General features: G+C 41.8%; 1 protein-coding gene across 2 annotated transcripts in view; it reads left to right on the top strand.

Moving 5' to 3' along the window:
* LOC144700895 (sphingosine kinase 2-like) overlaps positions 1–15,297 on the top strand; it is a 16,340-nt gene extending 1,043 nt beyond the window's left edge. Inside the window, exons 2-10 of one of the 2 annotated variants that reach the window (XM_078572470.1) lie at positions 350–472; positions 535–635; positions 3,165–3,237; positions 12,280–12,366; positions 12,472–12,549; positions 13,316–13,386; positions 14,368–14,640; positions 14,709–14,831; positions 14,906–15,297. In XM_078572470.1, the coding sequence (XP_078428596.1) occupies positions 350–472; positions 535–635; positions 3,165–3,237; positions 12,280–12,366; positions 12,472–12,549; positions 13,316–13,386; positions 14,368–14,640; positions 14,709–14,831; positions 14,906–15,130 (1,154 nt within the window). In that variant the 3' untranslated portion in view covers positions 15,131–15,297. Of the gene's footprint in view, positions 1–349; positions 473–534; positions 636–3,164; positions 3,238–4,493; positions 4,527–12,279; positions 12,367–12,471; positions 12,550–13,315; positions 13,387–14,367; positions 14,641–14,708; positions 14,832–14,905 lie in introns of those variants that run through there. The other variant, XM_078572471.1, reaches the window with a different exon arrangement.
* Positions 15,298–21,201: the final 5,904 nt, after the last annotated feature.

The following is a 21,201-nucleotide window of genomic DNA, read 5'->3' on the forward strand; positions in this document are numbered from 1 at the left end:
AAAAGGCTTGATCATGAATTCGTTCAGCTCTATCTTAGATTGGAGATTTACCTCCACAGATTTTTTTTCTTTTGACACCTCTGTTCGCTTTAGAATCATCCATCGGCCTGCCACGTCTGCTATATGATTTATTTTTACCGTTGAGTCGTAGGCAGTCTCAATTGATAATAACAATCAATGCAATGCGTAAAATTTTGTGTGGAAAGGAAATTTTCATTGAGTAACACTTTCCTTTTAGGGAAAAATTAATGGAAATAACTAGAATCAAAATGTTTCTATTTGTGAAAAATAAATATAAAACTGCTGAGGATGATTTTTGTTAGGTTTTAAAAAATTATCTCCCTTCCAGGTAGGCCGAAGAGGTTGTTCATCCTGGTAAATCCCTTTGGTGGAAAGAGAGAGGCGCTCCGTATCTTTATGAACGAGGTTAAACCTCTGCTTGATGCTGCTGGAATCTACTACCTGATGAAAGGTTTCTCTCCATTCTTTCATTTTCCTTGAAATTTCTATTACTCACTTCTGATTCCCAACCAGAGACACAGTATCGGCTTCACGCCCAGGAACTCGTCACAAAATTGGATCTCAAGAGCTATGATGGCATTGTCTGTGTGAGTGGCGATGGTCTGCTCGCTGAGGCAAGTTACTATAATCCATCGTTATAAGTTTTCCATACATAAGTATGCGATGATACTCAATAAATATAAAATGCGTAGTGATGGCATCTTCTTCTTTTGAATATGTCTAGAATAAGGTTTGTGATGTGATCCTCTGCCACTGTCTGGGGTATTTCTGTCACTTGGATTGGGGATAATTTTTCCCTTCTATGGCCGAATGCGGCCCCCTGCTCCCAGAAGGCATTCCTGCCAAGAACTCCAGCATACAACTGATCAGTCCTCTCCAAGAAGTCAAGAATCACCAATTCCCCCTTTTTCCCACCTCCTCTGTCCTTATTTGTAGTATTTTTTCTAATCCTCTTTCCTGCCAAAAAACTTGTGGTTATTTCTCTTGGTCAGCACATGTTGGTGCACGTTCTGACCTACATCCCCTTCTGCTGGCCTACTGATGCGGATCTCCCAAAGATCTGATCATATAGCAAAGGTTCTTGAGAATGAATTTGAAATATCTAGGAGAATGAAATTTAAATATCCAATCTGTAGTCATCTCCTGGCCATAAGTAAATCCAAGAATAGGATGGAGTTTACATATGAGAGTGAACGATGTTAAGATACTGACTAATTATACTGAACAATGATAATCAAGAATAACTCCTTGAAATACGTCTCGATCAACACATGTCCCATGCACGAAAAGCCTATGTCGATACAATCTTAGATCCACGAGTTCAATAGAAACCAACGGAAGATAGAGGATAGAAGAGCGAGAACAAAGAACCAGATCTGAGGAGTAGATGGGAAGTAACTTGATAAAACTCTTCCACGCACCTACGTGCAAAGGAAGAAACGTCTCCGTCTCGCACGTGCAGAGCAGCGGAGAGAAGACGAAGAGACGCAAACTTAATTCAAAAAGAGAAGAGAAGGAAGGGGGAGGGGGAGCGGAAAAAGACTGGCTGGCGAGGGCTGCGGCACTTCGAGCTATGGAGGCTGGCTTGGGAGATCCTCCCATTCCTTCAAGAACGATCAACCGATTCGGTGCGATCGTAGTTTCTACCCCATCTCTATCTTCTAGAAACTCAGTCGCGAGATGTTTATGTTTTCATCCAAACTATTGTTGAAGTAGAGGTTCAAGTCCTACAGTCTTGTTCGTTGACCCCGGGGTTGTAACATAACTCCCGGATCGAGGTAGACTAGCTGAGGCCGGAACGAACTCCTCAGCTACCACAGAGAAGGATCTCCTCCAGACGGATAGCGAACAATAACTGCTTTCTTCATGCCCGATGGAGAGCAACTCGACTGCCTTATATAGACCTCCCGCTCTTTATTCAAAATCTCACACGTGCACCTTAGTTTGCACATGTGACTGAAGCTTGGCGCCTCCTCTTGCATTGGTAAGTCCTTACCAAGGACTTATCAGAAGATCAATACACATCAGAGAATACTATATAGTAGGATGTCGCTGGATTGGGTTGGTCCTTGCCCAGGAGCCTGCCGGATCGGCAACCTCCTGATATGATACCGGGCCGTTGTTATGCCAGACGGGGGCCCGGTAAGTCATCCAAGCCATTCTACCGGCCCAATTAGGCCCAAACCGTTGGGCTTCCTCCCCTACCTTTCCCTGAATTCTCTCTTACCTCTTTCTGACCCTACCTCCTCTTGTTTCCCATCCTCTCACATCTCTCCCAGGCATCGCAGTTCTGTCCCGCAGAATCAAAGCTGTTGCTCCAAGGGAAGGCGATCAACCATGCCAGAGTTGCGTGCTCTTCATCTCTCTCTCGTCCCCTCTTTCAATCCTATCATATCAAACAATTCTTGGAGACAGTTACATTTTCAAGAAGTGTCAAGAAAAGTTCAAGATCAATCTTTCATTTCGTTAAATTGCATAGATACGTTCAAAACGTATCACCTCCTCGACTCCTGTCCAATCAATCAGGTAAGAAATGTGAATGCCATCTTGAGTGGTATTTCCCCATTTAATTGTAGACTTGTGGGGCCCGCGCTTAATAGGGCCCCTTGCATGCTCCTTTCCTGATGTGTGGCCTCCTCAAGAACCTCTTGGGGAGGTTCGCCTACTTCTCATTCAATGCCCTTTTTCTTTCTTTTCTGTTCATAACTCAGTCACAGCACTGTAACACCGTCAACCTTCACTGTTCAGGATACCTTGTCAACATCATTGTCAACCAGCCTGGAAATTGTCAATGTCGTTGTCAATATCAATCCTCAGTGAGGGTTAATCAATGACATTGATGGGTGTAGACCCCTAAGGAGGTGGAGGGAAGAAGCAGAGCGAAAAAAGTTGTTGGGAGATACTCCATAGGGCTTGCAGCCACCAACTTATGCTATGCTCATTGATCTGGAGTGCCCAATACGGGCTCTGGATTTTCTTCATCTTTCCCTCATTCACTGTAATTCTATGTTTTCGATAGGCCCCAGATGAGGGGGTCCTATCAGTTTGTTTCTCTTAAGTTATCATGTCTCAAATTTATGGCAGAATATTAGTCATCATGTTCATGACGATCCTCCTTTAACTCTTGTATTTTCCATTTTCAGGTGCTCAATGGGTTATTGCAGAGAGAAGATTGGCAAGAAGTGATAAAGACGCCCCTTGGAATAATCCCTGGAGGTCTGATGTTAGGACTCCCTCAAGATCAGTAGATCTTAGGTCGTCTCAATAGAAAGAATTACCAAATCAAGAAAAGAATACCAGATTCCCGATGTAGAAGAGTCCAAACAATCTCCACGCCCGTAGTCTCCGAAGAGAGGTCAACAAAGAACGAAGAAAAGATAGGAATGCGATGAGGCGAATCGCTCTCGTCGCTCAACGAGTCGGAGGATCTCCACTCGAGCTAGATGCGCCAACTGACTTCCTCCTCCTCAAGACCCCCCCCCCCCTCCCCCCCCCGCCTTCTTATTTATAGGCTTCTTTTCCCGCCTAATGGTCTTCTTGAAGGTCGTCCGACGTGGCCGATCTTGTTCTCCCCTTCTTTCTTCTATTTTCTAAATATGTCCTCGGGAGGTTCATTTCAGTACTTCCCCTCCCAAGAACAAAATTGTCCTCAATTTTGAAGTTAGGAAATTGTTTTTCCATGGTAGGGGCATCCTCCCAAGTGGCTTCGGAAGGAGGTAGATTACGCCACTTGACGAGTACTTGCATGCAATTTCGAGTGAATCTGTAAGATTATATTGCTTCCGGTACCACCTGCCATTCCCAATCAGTAGAAAGATCAGATGTTAGTGGAAAAACCGTATGGTTATCACCTAGGGCCTTGCGAAGATGTGATACATGAAAAACAGGGTGTATTGCTGATGTTCGAGGAAGGTCTAATTTATATGCCACGGGACCGATCTGTTGTAAAATTTTATAGGGTCCAAAGTATTTTGGAGAAATCTTCTCACAGTGATGTTTTGCCAAACTTTTCATCTTGTATGGTCTGATTCTAACATAAACCGAATCACCAACTTGAAATTGGACATCCCTTCGATGTTTGTCTTCTTGCCTTTTCATGTACTCTTGTGCCCTTGATAGTTGTGATTTTAGCAAACTGAGAGTTGCATCCCTTTCTTGGAGCATCTAGTCTAATGAGTCAATGGGGGATGGTGACGACCCATATTTGATGAGTGTGGGAGGGTCCCTCCCATACACAACCTTGAAAGGCGACATTTTGATGGATGAGTGGTAAGATGTATTGTAACTGTATTCGGCCCAGGGTAACCATTTAGTCCATTGTTTGGGGCATTCGGAAGAGAAACAACGAAGATAGCATTCTAAGCTTCGATTTGTAACTTCTGTTTGACCGTCCGTTTCTGGGTGATAAGAGGAGCTCATTTTCAGTGTTGTCCCTTGGTGTTTATGTATTTCCCTCCAGAAGGAGCTGGTGAATACTCTGCCCCTATCAGAGACAATGGAGCGAGGTATTCCATGAAGTCTGACTATTTCCTTGATGAAGATTTCTGCAATACTCTGTGCGCTGAAAGGGTGTTTAATTGCTATGAAATGACTGTATTTGGACAATCTGTCTACCACCACCAGGATGGAGTTATAGCCCTGTGAGAGTGGTAAACCTTCAATAAAGTCCAACGAAATATCTTCCCAAATCTGTTGAGGAATGGGTAGGGGTTGGAGTAACCCTGCGGGACTAAGATGAGAAGATTTATGCCTTTGACAGATTTGACATTGAGAGACATATGTCTGAATCTGTTTCTTCATTCCTTGCCAATGGAGCTGCTGTAGAATTCTTTTGTAAGTCTTTTGAAACTGTAAACGGCTAATGAGGAGGTGGCAGGAGGGGTGGAGGTTGAGGGAGACGGGGCAGCAGGAGACGAAGAAGGAAGCCGAGGCTTGCGACGAGCAAGGGTAATACCATAGCGTTTTTCAGGCGGGCAGCGACGGATAGGGAGCGGAGGAATCGAAGAAGGTGCAGCAGAAGGGTCGAGCGCAGGAGCAGATACTGGAGGAGGCTCCACAGGAGGGACTGAGACGGCGGCCGGAGGCGGGTCGGGAGGCACAATTGCTGGAGGAGCAACAGGCGGAGACACGTCGGGCGGGGCCGGTGAAGAGGGACGAGGGACGAGGATGAGGAATTCGAGTGGATCGGAGGGAGATGGGGACGATGAGGGTTCAGGAGAGGAGGAGGAATAGTAGGGAAGCAATTCATCAAACGTGGCATCTTTGGTGACGACGAACCGACGAGAGGGTGGATGATAGCATAAATAGCCTTTTTGGGTGGAAGAATAGCCAACAAACACACACTTGATAGCACGGGGATCCAGTTTATCACGACCAAGTTGGTGGTTGGGCGCATAGCATACACATCCAAATACACGAGGAGTAAGATGAGTTCGGAGAGAAAGAGTTGGAAAGGAATGCTGAAGACGGTCAATGGGAGTGGAGTAGTCAAGCACTCGAGATGGAAGGCGATTAAGAAGATGGATGGCGGTGGAGACGGCTTCCCCCCAAAAATACTTGGGCACATGCATATGGAAGAGAAGGCTCCGAGTCATTTCAAAGATGTGACGGAATTTTCTTTCGGCAACGCCATTTTGCTGTGGTGTATAGGGACAAGAAGTTTCATGGATAATGCCTTTGTCTTGGAAGAAGGTGCTTAACGTGGTGTTAACGTAGTCTTTAGCATTGTCGGAGCGGAAGCGACGAATGGATATAGAGAATTGAGTTTGGATAAGGGAGTAAAATTGAGGAATGACACGAGATATCTCCGATTTGTTCTTCAAGAAATATGCCCACGTGAATCGAGTAGCGTCGTCAATAAAGATGCATAACCACCGAGAACCGGAAGTACTATGAATAGGGGAAGGCCCCCACACATCGGTGTGAATAAGGGAGAATGGGGTCGAAGAATGAGAAGACGAGATAGGATACGTGGTACGATGATGTTTGGCAATTCGACAAGCAGTACAAACAAAACGGTCCACAGAATGGCCTTGAAAGAGTTTAGGAAAGAGACGATAAAGAGTAGCAAAAGAAGGATGGCCGAGACGTCGATGAAGAAGCCACAAACGCTGGGAAGCCGAAAGGGAAACTGCCGCAGCAGCAAAAGCAAGAGAACTCGAACAAGGACGAACAAGATAGAGCCCCTCATGCTCCTCAGCAATGGAAATCGTCCTCCCCGACACCTTATCACGATAAAAACATGAATTAGGAGAGAAGGTAAGGTCTTGTTTCAAGTCGCGAACAAGGCTAGATAGGGAGAGAAGATGATGAGTAAGGCGAGGAACATGAAGAACTTTAGATAGATGCATAGAAGAGGAAAGGGCCACACGACCAATACCCGCCACGGTGAGAAGATCGCCGGAGGCTGTTTTAACTTTGGAGGAGCCAGAAACTGGTGCATAAGTTTGAAAGGCTCGAGGATTTGGGGTCATGTGGGCGGTGGCACCGGAATCAAGAAGCCAAGTGGAAGAGGAAAAAGAATGGCCAGGAGGGGATGTAGGTGGGAAGACTGGTGGACATACCTGCGGGCCAAGGAGCATGAGCCCACGACTGGAGGATCAAGCAAGCGGCGTAGATGCTCCATCTCTTCCGGAGTGAAGCTAGCGGGTGAGGCACTAGTCGGGAGAAGACCGTACAGCATAGGCACTTGACCCGGGGGGGGCACGGACGAGGCGGCTGCAGCAAGGTTGCTTGGTTGTGCGCGTTTCCGTTGAAGCTTGTAGCACGTCTCCTTAGAGTGACCTCGCTTCTTGCAGTAATTGCAAAACAGCGAAGGATCACCCTTTGGAGAATCCTCCGTCCGAGCCGTCGGACCACGTGGCAAAGAGCCGGGTGGTGGAGTCGACGATGGGCGTGCAGACGAAGAGGAATGAGCTACAAGTGCCGAAGCCGAGTTCTGGGCCTGCTGAAAGCGGGATTCTTCAACCCGCACACTGTGGGGCGCATCCTTGAAGGTAGGACCAGTCTCCCGATGAATAAGCTAAGCCCGCATAACTTCATATTCGGGTTCAGTCCCATAAGAAACTGGAAAACCCGGTTGAAGAGTATATTGGCGGTCCACCGAATGGGGGTCGGGCGGCATGTAGTAGTCAATTTCATTCCACAACGAAATGAGCTCCGTGCTGTACTCCATGATAGACCGGTCCCCTTGACGCAGGTTAGCGGCCCGATGTACCAATTCGTACAGAGTCGCAATGTTGTGCTTCTTGGAGTGGCTCTCAAGTGCTGCTTCCCAGACCGCCCGAGCCGACTCTAGAGACATGAATTCACCTTTAACACTAGGTGAAATACTGTCCAAGAGCCAACGATGAACTACCCTCAACGTCCAGCCAGTCATAATACTTGGGATCGGTCCGGAAGGTCCGTCTTCTAGAAGATGGCGCATGAGACGCCTTTTAAAGTTATCTGGACGTACTGGCGCCATTGCAGGAGATTGAATCCAGTAAACATACCATCCGGAGGCATCCGAGGCAAAGAGGATGGTCCAGAGGAGGACGACCAATTCCGGGCTCGGAGGCACCGCAGATGCATGTGGCGTAGATACCGCGCCGAGTCTGGCGTAACAGTAGAGGTCTGGGCTTCAACCGGGTTCGTCGATGAAAGCAGAGTAGATCACAGTCAGAAGGCGCCGGAACGGCGAGAAGCCGGGACTGCAGGCGCCGAGACGCTGGCGCGGGGCGGCGCGGGGACGGTGGGAGCCTGACGGCGGGTGCCGGACGACGGGCGCCGGGACGTCGGGCGCCGGGACGACGGTCGCCGGGACGGCGAGCGCCGGGACGTCGGTCGCCGGGGCGGCGCGAGCCGGGGCGGCGCGAGCCGGGAGGGCGCGAGCCGGGAGGGCGCGAGCCGGGAGGGCGCGAGCCGGGAGGGCACGAGCCGAGGCGGCGCGGGCCGGGACGGCGGGCGCCGGAGCAGAAGACGCTGGGACGGCGGACGTCAGAACGGCGAGCGCCTGGGAGGCCCGGAGCGAGACGGCGAGAGACCGGAGCGCGAGATCAGGCGGTCGTGAGAACCGCCGAAGATCGGAGCGCAAGGTCGAGCCCAGGAAACCCAGATTAGGGTTAGGGTTAGGGCTCTGATACCATGTAAACAAGAAAAGAACTATTCTTCTTAGCAAATGAAAGAGATTACAGGGTTTTATAGGAAGCCCTAATGGGCTGACTAGAGAGGGCCCTTAATGGGCTAACAAGAGAGAGAAAATAAAGACATGTAATACTCAGATCAACAGAAACCCACCATGACCTCCCACCTTGGCGTCATGAAATTCGTGGAGGATAAGTGGAATTAAAGAAGAGTGCTTGGGCAGTACTAATTTCTGCTTGTAAAATAGTAGGTCGTTTTGTATGTGGTAATGGGGTACGGCTGTCTTCTGTGAGTCCAATGCCTGCTTAATGGAGTAGAGCCTCGGATCTTCAGCGTATTCCCTTATGAGTTTATACTTGTCTAGCCAATGCATAGTAGAGATAGAATTGCAGGTTACCTGGCCATCTTCCATGGAACGAGATAAAGAATCAGCGATCACATTCTTTTTCCCTGCCTTATACTTGATTTCAAAGTTGAAACCTAAGAGCTTAGAGATCCACTTATGGTAGTGCTGTGGAATTTCATGTTGGTCATTCAAAAATTTCAAGCTGAACTGATCAGTATGGATATAGAATTTTTGAAATAAAAGGTAGTGTTTCCACTTACGTACTGCCAGGACCACAGCCATTAATTCTCTTTCATAAGCTGATCTCATTTTGGTAATAGAAGATAAAGCCTTGCTGAAATATGCAATAGGATGGCCGTCTTGAGGGAGGACGGCGCCCAGACCTATTCCAGAAGCGTCTGTTTCTACCACAAAGGGCCTTGTAAAATTCGGTAGCTTTAGGATAGGGGTGGTTGAAAGGGCCTGCTTAAGTTGATTGAAAGCAGAGGTGGCTTCTTCATTCCATGCAAATGAGTTCTTCTTAAGTAAGGAAGTTAGAGGCTGAGCCTTTGAAGCATAGTTTACTACGAACCTTCTATAATAGTTGGTGAGCCCCAAGAAACCCCTCAATTGCTTAATTGAAGACGGAGTTGGCCATTGCACAATCGCATCAATTTTGTGGGGGTCAGTGGCCACTCCTTCATGAGATATTACGTGCCCCAGATAGTCGATTTGATTCTGAGCAATTTGGCATTTCGCTGGATTCACCCATAACTGTTTGTCTTGTAGTACCTTGAAGACTGAGTGCAGATGATCTTCATGTTCAGAGGCTGTCCGACTGTATACCAATATATCATCAAAAAAAACCAATACGAACTTCCTCAGAAATGGTTTAAAGATGGAATTCATAAGACTCTGAAAAGTAGCCGAAGCATTAGTCAATCCAAAAGGCATCACTGTGAATTCATAGTGGCCTTGATGCGTCTTGAAAGCAGTCTTTGGTATATCGGATTTAAACATGCGAATTTGATAGTACCCTGATTTCAGATCTAATTTTGTAAAGATAATAGAACCATGTAGTTCTTCCATCAATTCATCCATGACCGTTATTGGATAGCGATTTGGTATGGTAATTTTATTCAGTGCCCTGTAATCAATACACATTCTCCACCCTCCATCTTTTTTCCTTATCATTAACGCATGGCTAGAGAAAGGGCTGGTTGAAGATCTAATAAAACCAGATTCTAGCAGTTCTTGAACCACTTTTTCCAGCTCATTCTTATGCAAGTGAGAATAACGGAAAGGACGGACATTTGGGATTTTGGAGTTTGCAACTAAATGAACCTGATGATCAAATTGACGTTTTGGTGGTAGGCGTATGGTAGGTGTGAAAACCTTGGGATAAAGTTCATGAAATTTATGATGCTGGATATTCAGTTGTAGAGAATGTACCCTGGGAAGACGAGGATCGCAGGCTTCATACAGCTCTTTGAATTGTCGCTTGGAGCTTATGAATTCTTGAACAGTCGTAGTGGTCGATACTCCTCGAGGAAGCAATTCTGGATCAGTCTTGAGAGTGTGAACCCTGCCTTCCCATAGGATTTTGAGATTTAATAGTTTATAGTTGCTGTAAAACCACTCAAGAGTTTTCAACCATTGCACTCCCAGGATGATTTCCATATGAGGAAGTGGAATGGGAATAAGGTCTTGCTTCACCTGAAGTCCTTGCATCTGGATGGGGACATTTAGACAAATGCCTGCAGATTGCTGAAGAACGCCGTTAGCCAAAAGTATATCAAAAGGGGGTCCTTGAATCACGGTCAGATATAGGGTGGTAACCAGTTCAGAGTTGATGAAGTTGTGGGTAGCTCCCCCATCTATTAATATTCTCACTCTGACCCCTTTAATGCTACCCCACAATTTGACCAGCCCATTAGGAGAAGCAGATTCTGAAAAATGAAATGCAATTTGAGCAGTAAAAAGAGATCCCTGGTTGATTGGAGTATCATCAGTTTGCATGTAATCTACTTCTTCTTCCACTTGTTGACATTCCTGATCTCCTTCTAAGACCATAACGAGGTTTAGATTTCACTTACAGTGGTGTCCTTGCGCGAAGTGTTCATTGCAGTAGAAACACAGACCTTTGTCTTTACGCTGTTGAAATTCCTTCTCCGTGAGTCTTAAGTTGTGGCGTTTCCCACTACGCTCTGCTGGTTGCTGTTGCGAGACTGCAGGTTGATGCCTGCTAGTTGAGGCTACATCGGCATGAGATACCTGATGATAAGTTTGGTGATAGTTGTGATCGTTCAGGGGTCGTTTGCCTTTGATGTCTGGAGCTTGAACATTGGGATAACAAGGATTATTCTGCCATGCTGAATATAGGATTCCCAGATCCATTTCTGCCTGCAAGGATAAATCCATAATTTCTTTAATTCCGTATGGTCTTGCCTTGAGGACCTCCCTACAGCTTTCGGGCTTTAATCCCCTCAGGTATGCATTCTCCTTGACGTCCCTTTGTAGATGGGGTAGCTGTGCTATGATGCGTTCAAATGCCGCTCTGTAATCTGTGACAAACCCAGTCTGTTGAATTTCAAACAAGGATTTATAAAGACCTCTAACGCAGATGCTGTATCGGCTAGAGAAGTGCTCCTTGAATTCGTCCCATGTTTGCATTCCAAATTCTAATTCAGCATATTCAAACCAGTCTTGAGCTGCTTCATCCAAATGCAGAGAAATTAAATGCATTTTCTCAGCGTCTGGCATAGGATGCTGGCGAAAAAATCGTTCGGCTCTCTTGATCCAGCCGTTGGGATTTTCTCCCTGAAATATAGGTAAATCTCCTCTTTTAAAGACAGAATCCGTGGCTAACCTGGGAGGTGGTTGTCGATCTTCTGGAGGATCGCGTGGTGCTCTAGGATCTGGAGGGTTAACTGCATGTGGAGATGCTAACGCCTTCATATCTGCCATCTGCACCCGTATTTCCGCCATCTGCTCCATGATCCGCTCCAAGACCGTGTTAGTGCGTTTTTGGAATTCCAGATTGCTGACCTCGCCTTCCATAATTCGGTTATAAGATCTTGACAACACAAGAGAATGGCGGAATGCAATTTCAAAAGAATCGAACGCGCTCTGATACCAGTTGTTAGGACTCCCTCAAGATCAGTAGATCTTAGGTCGTCTCAATAGAAAGAATTACCAAATCAAGAAAAGAATACCAGATTCCCGATGTAGAAGAGTCCAAACAATCTCCACGCCCGTAGTCTCCGAAGAGAGGTCAACAAAGAACGAAGAAAAGATAGGAATGCGATGAGGCGAATCGCTCTCGTCGCTCAACGAGTCGGAGGATCTCCACTCGAGCTAGATGCGCCAACTGACTTCCTGCTCCTCAAGACCCCCCCCCCGCCTTCTTATTTATAGGCTTCTTTTCCCGCCTAATGGTCTTCTTGAAGGTCGTCCGACGTGGCCGATCTTGTTCTCCCCTTCTTTCTTCTATTTTCTAAATATGTCCTCGGGAGGTTCATATCATCTGATCATTCTTAGACAAAAGTTTTGATCTTCTCCTATTTATTTTCTGGCTCAAGTTTTTTCTTTATAGCCTACTGGGTTGATCACTTGTAGCTAATATCCATTCAGATCTTGATTGCACGTTTTTACTTTTTTAAATTTTAGGTTTTTCTTCCTGAAACATTATAACAATTTCATGTAATATTTCTTCCGTTTATGTGTCGATCTTTGGTTCTTTACATTGATTCTAAATGCTATTAAATAAATGAAAAGAGTTTGTATTTAAATCTAGTTTTACCTTGCAGGAACCGGAAACGGCATGTCTAAATCTCTGTTGGAGGATGCTGGAGAGAAATTCTCAGCGTCAAATGCTACCCTCTCCATTATTTGTGGTACAATAGAAATTTTTATCCTCATTTCTAATCCAGCTTTCTGTAAAATTTAGAAAATTATCATTATCTAGCTGACAATTTCTGTGATTGATAATCTCTCTGCAGGTAACACAAGGAAGGTGGATGTCTCAACCTTGACTCAGGGAGATCGAAAATTCTTCAGTGTTCTAATGCTTGCCTGGGGTATGCTAACTTCTAATCACAACCAGGATAAAAAAAAGAGTTTATTATACTTTGATTTTTCGCTTGACTTCTGATTGAGGTTAAGAATGTAACCTAAACATAGAATTTAGGTGAATAAGATAGAATGGAGAAAGGCTCCAGATCAATTCATGCAGTTTGAACTGGTCAACTTCTATGAGTTCTTTTTTGCCCTCCTTAAGGGAGGATTACGGATAAGAAATGGAAAACTATCCTGAATAGAAATGACATATGTATCTCTCTGCAGGGTCTAGGGTAATGATATGTTCATGATGACATATCATCCATTCTGATTCATTATGTGTTTTCATCTATCTAAATATCAAGACATGGAAGGGAGAAGATGACATTTCGCCCCGAATGTTGTTAAAAGAATTTATTAAATTTAAAGTAAAGTAACATCCTACATTATACTGTCTAACTATGTACATAATTTTGATGTCAAAAAAAATAAGTTCCATACATTCCGTCCTCTATCATGGGATGTAGGATGGATAACTTTGTGTATGGATGATGCGACTTCATCTGTCGTAGTGTTCTGTCCTGTCCTAGGTTGCAATGTGGTCCATCCAAGAATACAGTAGTCTAGGGTCATATCATCTTTGACATCCCTCAAGATTAGCGTAGCAAGTTTCTCATTAAAGTATTTGATGCATAATCTACAGGTGATCTGATGCAATTTCTAAAGACACATCAAAATCAGCTTCAACAATGATTGTGACTTCTCATATATCTTTGAGTCATGCAGGGCTCATAGCGGATGTGGACATCGAGTCAGAGAAATACAGATGGATGGGCGGTATCCGCATCAATTTCTATGTATGGCCCTTCATCTATTCCTCCAAAATTCCATTTTTTATCAAAATATGGTTAGTCTCATTTCTTCCTGTGATATGGTGCTTGGAGAAGGGGAGAAATTCAAACCCAGTAAACTAGAGGGTAAGGCTCGTGGACGGATGACGATCCGTCATCCGTTCTGTCCCGTACCGTCATCAGTCATCTGCCCTGACCTCGGAACAGAAATGTAATGAAAACCTTGTTACCTTGTCTTTGTTCAGTTAATTTTCATTCCTTCATCGTGCGCTGGAGATTTGCTCCAGGTTTACAATCGTCCTATCGTTCAATCATCCATTTCCGTCTACCCCCTTGGACAGAAACAAAACTGCAGATTCTTCATTACTTCCCTGATACGATCCTCTACCCCCAAAGGGGATCTTAGGAATTAAGCCCACTAGGGGCATTTTAGTAATTTCATGCTTAGGGTAGATTGCTGACTTTCCTTATTAATAGGTGTAGTCCTCCCTTGAGGAGGGCAGTCAAGAATGAAGGTAAGTTTGGCCTCTTGGCTCACTATCTCAATCCTCTTCTTCTCGGTCCCGTCCCCTTGACCGTCCAACGATCCCCTACCCCCATGATCGTCTCACTGGATCTTTAGCCGGCTCCCCTCCAATCCGATTCCTACCCTTGCCGTTCGGTTCCCTTCTAGTCTCCGGCGATCCCCGTCCCCGCGATCGTCAACCCCTTCACCGCGTCATCGGGCGGCTCATCCCCGGTTGATCCCTGTCCCCATCTGTTCGACCTCTCCCTTCATTCCCATTTCGACTCTCCTGCCCCGGGAACGTCTATCTCGCCCTCGCCCTTCAACCTCCTTCCGATACGAACCTAGATCAAGGTTCGTATCATTCCTCTTCTGTCCCGTTCTGTCCATAGTAGAGGATTCTGCACCTTTGTACCCATTAGAAGAGGAAATTACATTAGTATCCCAATGTCTAAACCTTCCAATTCTCATGATTCCATTAGGCTTTTCTGCGGGTCTTTAGACTGAGGAAGTATCAGGGGAGGGTTCACTTTGTTCCGGCGCCGGGGTACGAAAGCCACGGAGAGCCCGCCACGACGAAGATCGAGCCTTGTGAGGTGAAAACCAACGATTCCGAAGGGACGAGGGGATACCAGGGACCAACTATCTCTTTCAAGAGCTCAGATTGGAGATCTATTGAGGGGCCTTTCATTTTTTTGTGGACCCATAATGTACCGTGGGGCAGCGATGTTACCATACCAGCTCCAGATGCCAAGGTTCCTATCTTTTCTCATATATTTTTTTCTTGAGACTGTTAATTTATTATTATTTTTCTATGGGCTAGTTTTCAGATGGCTATATTGATGTTGTAATTGTCAAAGAGTGCGCAAAGCCAACGCTGGCATCTCTGTTGGCTAATGTGAGTAATGGAAGCCATGTCAAGTATCCATGCGCAATGTACCTCAAAGTTAGTACACTTCTCCTTGCTTTTGTTGAAATGATTCCAAAAAAAAAATTATGGGTATTTCTGGGTTAATACAGGTCAAAGCTCTACAGTTGGAGCCCGGTCAAAGGGTCAACGAACCCGAAAAGGGCGGAATAATTGACGTTGACGGTGAGGTTCTGGCCCGAGGAAGTGGGACCTACCTGAATGGCAAAAGCACAGACTTAATGGACTATGGCACCCCCATTAAGGTGACCGTTGACCAGGGGCTTGCTACGGTTTTTGCCCCGATTGCCGCAACCGAATGTAAACCTAGTTTCTGAGCTCTGTGATGAGCTATCCCTCTGCAATTGTTCTATGTAAATAAATGTGAGCACTTGATGATTTTCGCGATCCGCCTCTGCGGGGAAGAAATGTTGTTTTGCAATGCTTTTGACAGTGACTTGCTGATTTTTTTGGTTGTGGGAGTAGATATGTCGAATTATGTCTACTTATGCTTGCATGGAGTTCTCAATGGCATCAATTATGCCAATCACCCAGATAAATGACCATTAAACTAGGGGTTGCAAACTACTCTTCAGCAGTAGTTCATACTTTAGTGACAAAGACATGACAAAATCATTCAATTTGGGAACTCATAGGAGATCTTTTCATTGAGGGCCAGTACTTGAACTGTACTTTACATTCAATCTGATCATAATATAGATAAACATTACAAATAGAATGAGTCTGTTAGTTTATTTCTAATACAAGGTTGGCTGTGGAACTTGAGGAAGATCCAGAGACTGATGGAATTGACTGGAGATAGTTTATTTGGCTTCCAGCATTATAACATACTGCAGATGATCCATATACATCTTATCATCAGATGATCTTTCAGGAGGTCTGTAATGGCCATTGAGTCAATTACTTAAACCATATGGAAACGAATGAGACAGATTGAATTTGGTTTTACTCATTCCAAATTCCCTATGAGTTCCAATGTTATTTTTAGGGTAGATTAGAGAAATTCATTCAATGACATGCTAGAATTTCTCAAGCACCTTCCTACTTACTGGACACTCTTTAATCATGCACAACCCTTCTTATTAAAGCCCTATAACTAAGATTCTATAAATGAGTTATACCCATAATTCACTAATATAATTTCCAGAATCCAGTTTTATGGACGAATGCTAGACGTAACTACTCCATCCTTTCTGAACCTTTTGGACTCTCAAATCAAACAAACCCTGCTAATTTTTTGAGTTTTTGAAACTCACGATTACAGAACTCTTTGAAGGTCTTGACTGAATTTTTAGGGAGTATTTTAACTCAGGTGAAAAGGGATACTAGTAAGAGAAGCATTTGGTATGTGAAAAATGAACTGAAGGAATAACAAGAAGATCTGGATGAGTTCAGCACAAAAAGTAATCTAATCCTTATTGGGGCCTATTTATATGGTTTAATATTTTTAGGTGTTTATGGATAGGAACTTGGCTCCTATTTTCTAAGAAATCCAACCACCTCAATATATATTCTAGCCAATCCAATAACTGAGAGTTAATTTTGATTTCTATTTGTGAAAATATTCATGCTTTAGATCAGTAACAAGCCAATTCATTGTCCCCCCCCCAGCCATTGGAGATTCAAAAAAATATATAGAGATTGTTGGCTTGGACAAGATTTATGTGGATGTTACTGGAGTTGATTTCTGATCCATTTTTGTAAACGAATCATCTGCTCATTGATCTATATCATCCTAATTTTGTTTCTAAATCATCTTCATTTACTGAAAAATACCCCTCTGGAGGAATAAATTAACTCAAAAATACCATCGAGTAAGATTATATATGCACATTTGAATGAATCGTTTTGGGAAACGTTGCACTACATTTTCATCTCATTATGCCCAAATCAAACATCACATTTTCTATATTATTATAATAATCTGGTATAGCAAGTTAAGAACTCAAGGCATGGAACAAATGATATAAAATAGACTGTTATGATTGTCTCAAAATATTGCTCATAGAAATATGCATGATGTAGATTCAATGTTTATTTCTAGATTAGTGGATATTTTTGTGAAGTCTACAAATGGTATTTCTATAAGATTTACTCGATTATTCATTATGATTAATAAATTAAAATTGAAGTGTTTTATAAATTTTAATATTAGAGTCATTTTAGAGCAACCTTAAAGTTGATACAGCGATACTTAAGGTTGAAAAGAGAAGAATATTTTTTGTCTAATTAAATCTAATGTATATGGGATTTTATCTTTTCAATGAAACAATGATACATCAAAGATTTTTCTCAAACTTTTGATCTTTAAATTTTCAAAGTTATTACTGACTCCTAGTAATTTTTAGATCTATATTTATAGTAAAATCATAATAGCATAAATGCCTAAAATTTTTATTCAAGTTTAGTTTCAACAACACATTGATAAATCTTCTTCTTTAAAAAATTTATATAAATTAAAGTTTGAGGTGTATGGTTTTATATGTTGATTTTATTGGAAGTGTATGGTACTTTTATTATGTTGGAAGGATAATAATAAATCACAGCGTAAGTTATTTAGATAATGGATCATGAATCATCCATATATATTTATAATTAAACCTAATTTTTTATAAAATTATATCAATGGAAACATGAAAATTATTCAATAAATAAATTTAAGTGGGTTAAAATACATAATCAATTCATTCATTGTGGATCCATCAAATCAAGTGTTTCTAAAATGTGTAAAACAAAGTTATCTGATGTATAGTTATATTTGCATTGTGTGTATGTATAATTTTTTATGTTACATGAAATATTTTTTCAGTTTTATGTTACACGAAAATATCTGCATGGGACAATACGGATCCTGCCCATATGATTATGGTTTATCCCTCTACCATTTGCATGGACAAACTAAAGAGAGATAGTGGGGGTTCTTTAAGGAAATAGTTAACTAAATTGATTCATAAGAATCCATTGATGAGTTTGTTCATGTCTTATGATGAGGTTGATTTATGTCATGTTTGTGTAGGTGTATTTAGATTTGAGATTTCAAGGAAATTTTTGGGATGACAGTGAGGTTTTGACTATGAACTATAATGCTCTAATCAGTGGATTCCAAATATTCTTAGCTCAAATGAAGAAAAAATCCTACAAAGCATATGGTGTGGTCAATATGATATCTTATGCCTATGGTATGAGATGAGATAGAATCATTGAAGATGATGTCCTAGAAAGAATGATTGATTATGGTTTTTATGTTCTAGGATTTTTATGTTCCTGAGGATTATACCTACATGAGCGATCATGAGAAAAAAATTCAAAAAAGGGCTAACGAGCTCCTTTATTTTTATTTAACACAAAGTAGCTAGGTATCTCATGTGTTGGAATAAATTGATCCATCAGTATTTTATTTACATGTTATATAGTTCATTAATTTTTTTAGCTAGTAAATGGTTATTGCAATAATAGACTTATCTAAATGAGTGGTATATATCTTATAGGGTCACATGAATATGTTTGATTCTATGTCAGAGGATATAATTCAAGTAAAAGATTTTAATTGATAACTTTTCAAGGGCTTGAATACTGAAAATCAAGTATGAGTTCCTTAATCATGTCACTTGGTTAATGAACAACAATTCATGTACCTTTTAAAGCATATTAAATTCAACTAGACATGAAAAAAGTCGAAGACCTCAGAAGGATTTGATAAAAAATATGTCAAATTAAATATTTCATATTTTGAAATACAATAAAATAAAGAACAACCTGATTCCGCTCAAATTCAGCCAATTTAACCAGTGTGAGGCATGGATTGAAATATAGTACATCTAATCTATATTCATCTAATTTCATTTCTAGTGTACAAGATATGGAAGGAATAAGATATTTGGTACTATGGGATTAATGAAGACAGGATATTACTGGTGTAATAAAGAGACACTATAATGAAAATTGAGAAGTCTTATGTAGCCCAAGCGAATGGGCTAGGATTTATAAAGAATATATGAGGAGTATTTCATCTTAAGACTTTATAATTTATTAAGAAACTGCAAATAAATTATCGCCTTTCTACTTCCTATCTTGTCTCATATATAACTACTGAAAAAAGTAGGATTTTATTTATGTTAGATGTACTGCATTGTTCTTTCCCATGTAATTTGCTTATCAAACCGTCACGTACACTATATACCTATCGATATTCAATGCAACTAAAATATAACTCATGTCAATAAGCACAAAATGGAGAGACGATGGGTTGGGTTAATAATGCAAAAGGGTAGATCTCTCTCTCCAAAAATGAACTTTCACACCTAGGCATACACATTGTTTGGTTCTATGGGTTTGAATTACAATCAAATATCAATTCACACAGTAGAGATCAAAAAAATTAAATACATTTTAAGTTATGCATCACAAGATGATCATATCTCCTCGCGCAAAAAGATTCCTCTTTCTAATTTTCTTGGACGAGTATCCTCAAGACATTCACATATTTGACATCTAGGAGCATCCACCTGATAACAAGAATGATGGATATAATCTTGAACTTCTTTAATCCTCTCAGAATATCGAGTTGATATTGTCAACATTCAGTCTCATGAGAAGCAGAGGAAATCTAATAATTATGGGCACATAAAATGGGTGCCCCCCTTTTTTAGACTTTTTCCAGAAAATTTCATAGTACTTGATTAATCTTCTGTGTGTGACATTCTATCCCATATATCATTCTAGCAAACAAATTAATGGACCAATAACATTTATTGACTAAAACTATTGATTAACTATATAATCATATAGGCCATCAATAAAAAAATTTAACCCAATCAATAGGCTCATTGTTTGGACTATGGATTGCCAAGCTTCATAGTAGTATATAATATATAATGATATATGTAATATATAATATACATAGTAGTAAATGAAACCTCTCATTGAACATTTACCACTGTTAGTCACCACATATGTATGATGCTTCACCTATGTAAGGCTCCCAAATGACTAAGATTTATGATTAATTGTCAAACCCTAACCAATCATTCAAGCTAATAATGATGTGCAAAGGAGATCATTAGAGAAAATATTCCCCAATATATCCACTACCATGTCCAGAGAATTTTATGTCTTTTATTCCTTGAGTCAGTCTTCTCATGTAACATGGGTTGATGATACCATCTTGACCATTCAATACCTTTATATATTTCTTTATATATGTGAGCAAAGAATAATTTGAATCCCATGATTAGGTATGTGTAGATTGTAGCAAACGTTGTCATCCATCTATGAGATGTCTTTGATCTCTCAAGCCTAACGACCAGTTAAGCAATAGTGACGTGAATAAATTTGATTAAGGGTTAGGTATAATAACATTCATAGATTCATGTGAATTAATTCATTAAGTGTAAAGGCCACTTAGACGAAGGGTGCTATTTAGGGAAAGATTTCAATGTATTTATCCTTATGATTCCGTGAATGTTATTATATTTGAATTATGATTAGGGTTGGATGGTCCCGGTCTTGTCCGTACTTTTAGCGAGGACCTAAACCTTACCTAAGGATCGATCCAGTCTCATCTGGTCCCGATCCCGTCCCGGTCCAGTCATGTTGACTAGTCAAAGTCAAAGAACAAAAAGTCAAGATAAAAAAATGGTATGAACTTCTCATCAAAGGGAAAATTTGTTTCAAAGTCACTTATGAAGCCCATCTTTAAAAATGAAAAGAAAAATAAATTGAAAAATAAATGAAGAATTAAAGAAGAAGAAAGGAAGATGAAAAGGAACAAGGTAAATAAACATAATGAGAAATATGAAAATCAGGAGAAAGAGGAAGAAGGAAAATAGTAGGAAAAAGGTAACGAAGAAGAAAAACTAAAGGAAGACTTGAAAAGGAGGAGAAGAAGAAAATTAATAATAAAATAAGAAGTAAATAAGATGGAAAGAACAAGAAAGAAGAATAAAATAAGAAGAAAAGAATGATAAAAAAGAGTAGAAAAATAAAATAAAAGAAGAACGGAGGATGAAAAGAAGAATAAAATAAAAAGAGAAGAAGCCTAAAAGAAATGAAGAAAACTAGACATAGAGTGTAGAGTGGAGAAACCTAACATAGCTTGAAATAAAATGAAACAAACTTGACAGAGTTGGAGGAGAGAGAAAATAAGGATAAACTAAACATTCTCAAGACAGAGAAAGAAAAGACTCAAAGAGTGGGGAGACAGAGAGAGAGAGAGACCATAAGAGGGAGAGCGAGTGCGTGAGAGAGAAGAGAGCGTGTGAGAGAGAACGGTAGAGAGAGAGTGCAAGAGAGAATGGGAGAGAGAGAGTGAGCGAGAGAGAGAGATAACGGGGGAGAGCGCGAGCGAGAAAGAGCACGTGAGAGAAAGTGAGAGGCGGAGGGAGAGAGA

This window comes from Wolffia australiana, chromosome 3 (assembly GCF_029677425.1).
Source record: "Wolffia australiana isolate 7733 chromosome 3, ASM2967742v1".
In the NCBI taxonomy this organism is placed as follows: Eukaryota; Viridiplantae; Streptophyta; class Magnoliopsida; order Alismatales; family Araceae; genus Wolffia; species Wolffia australiana.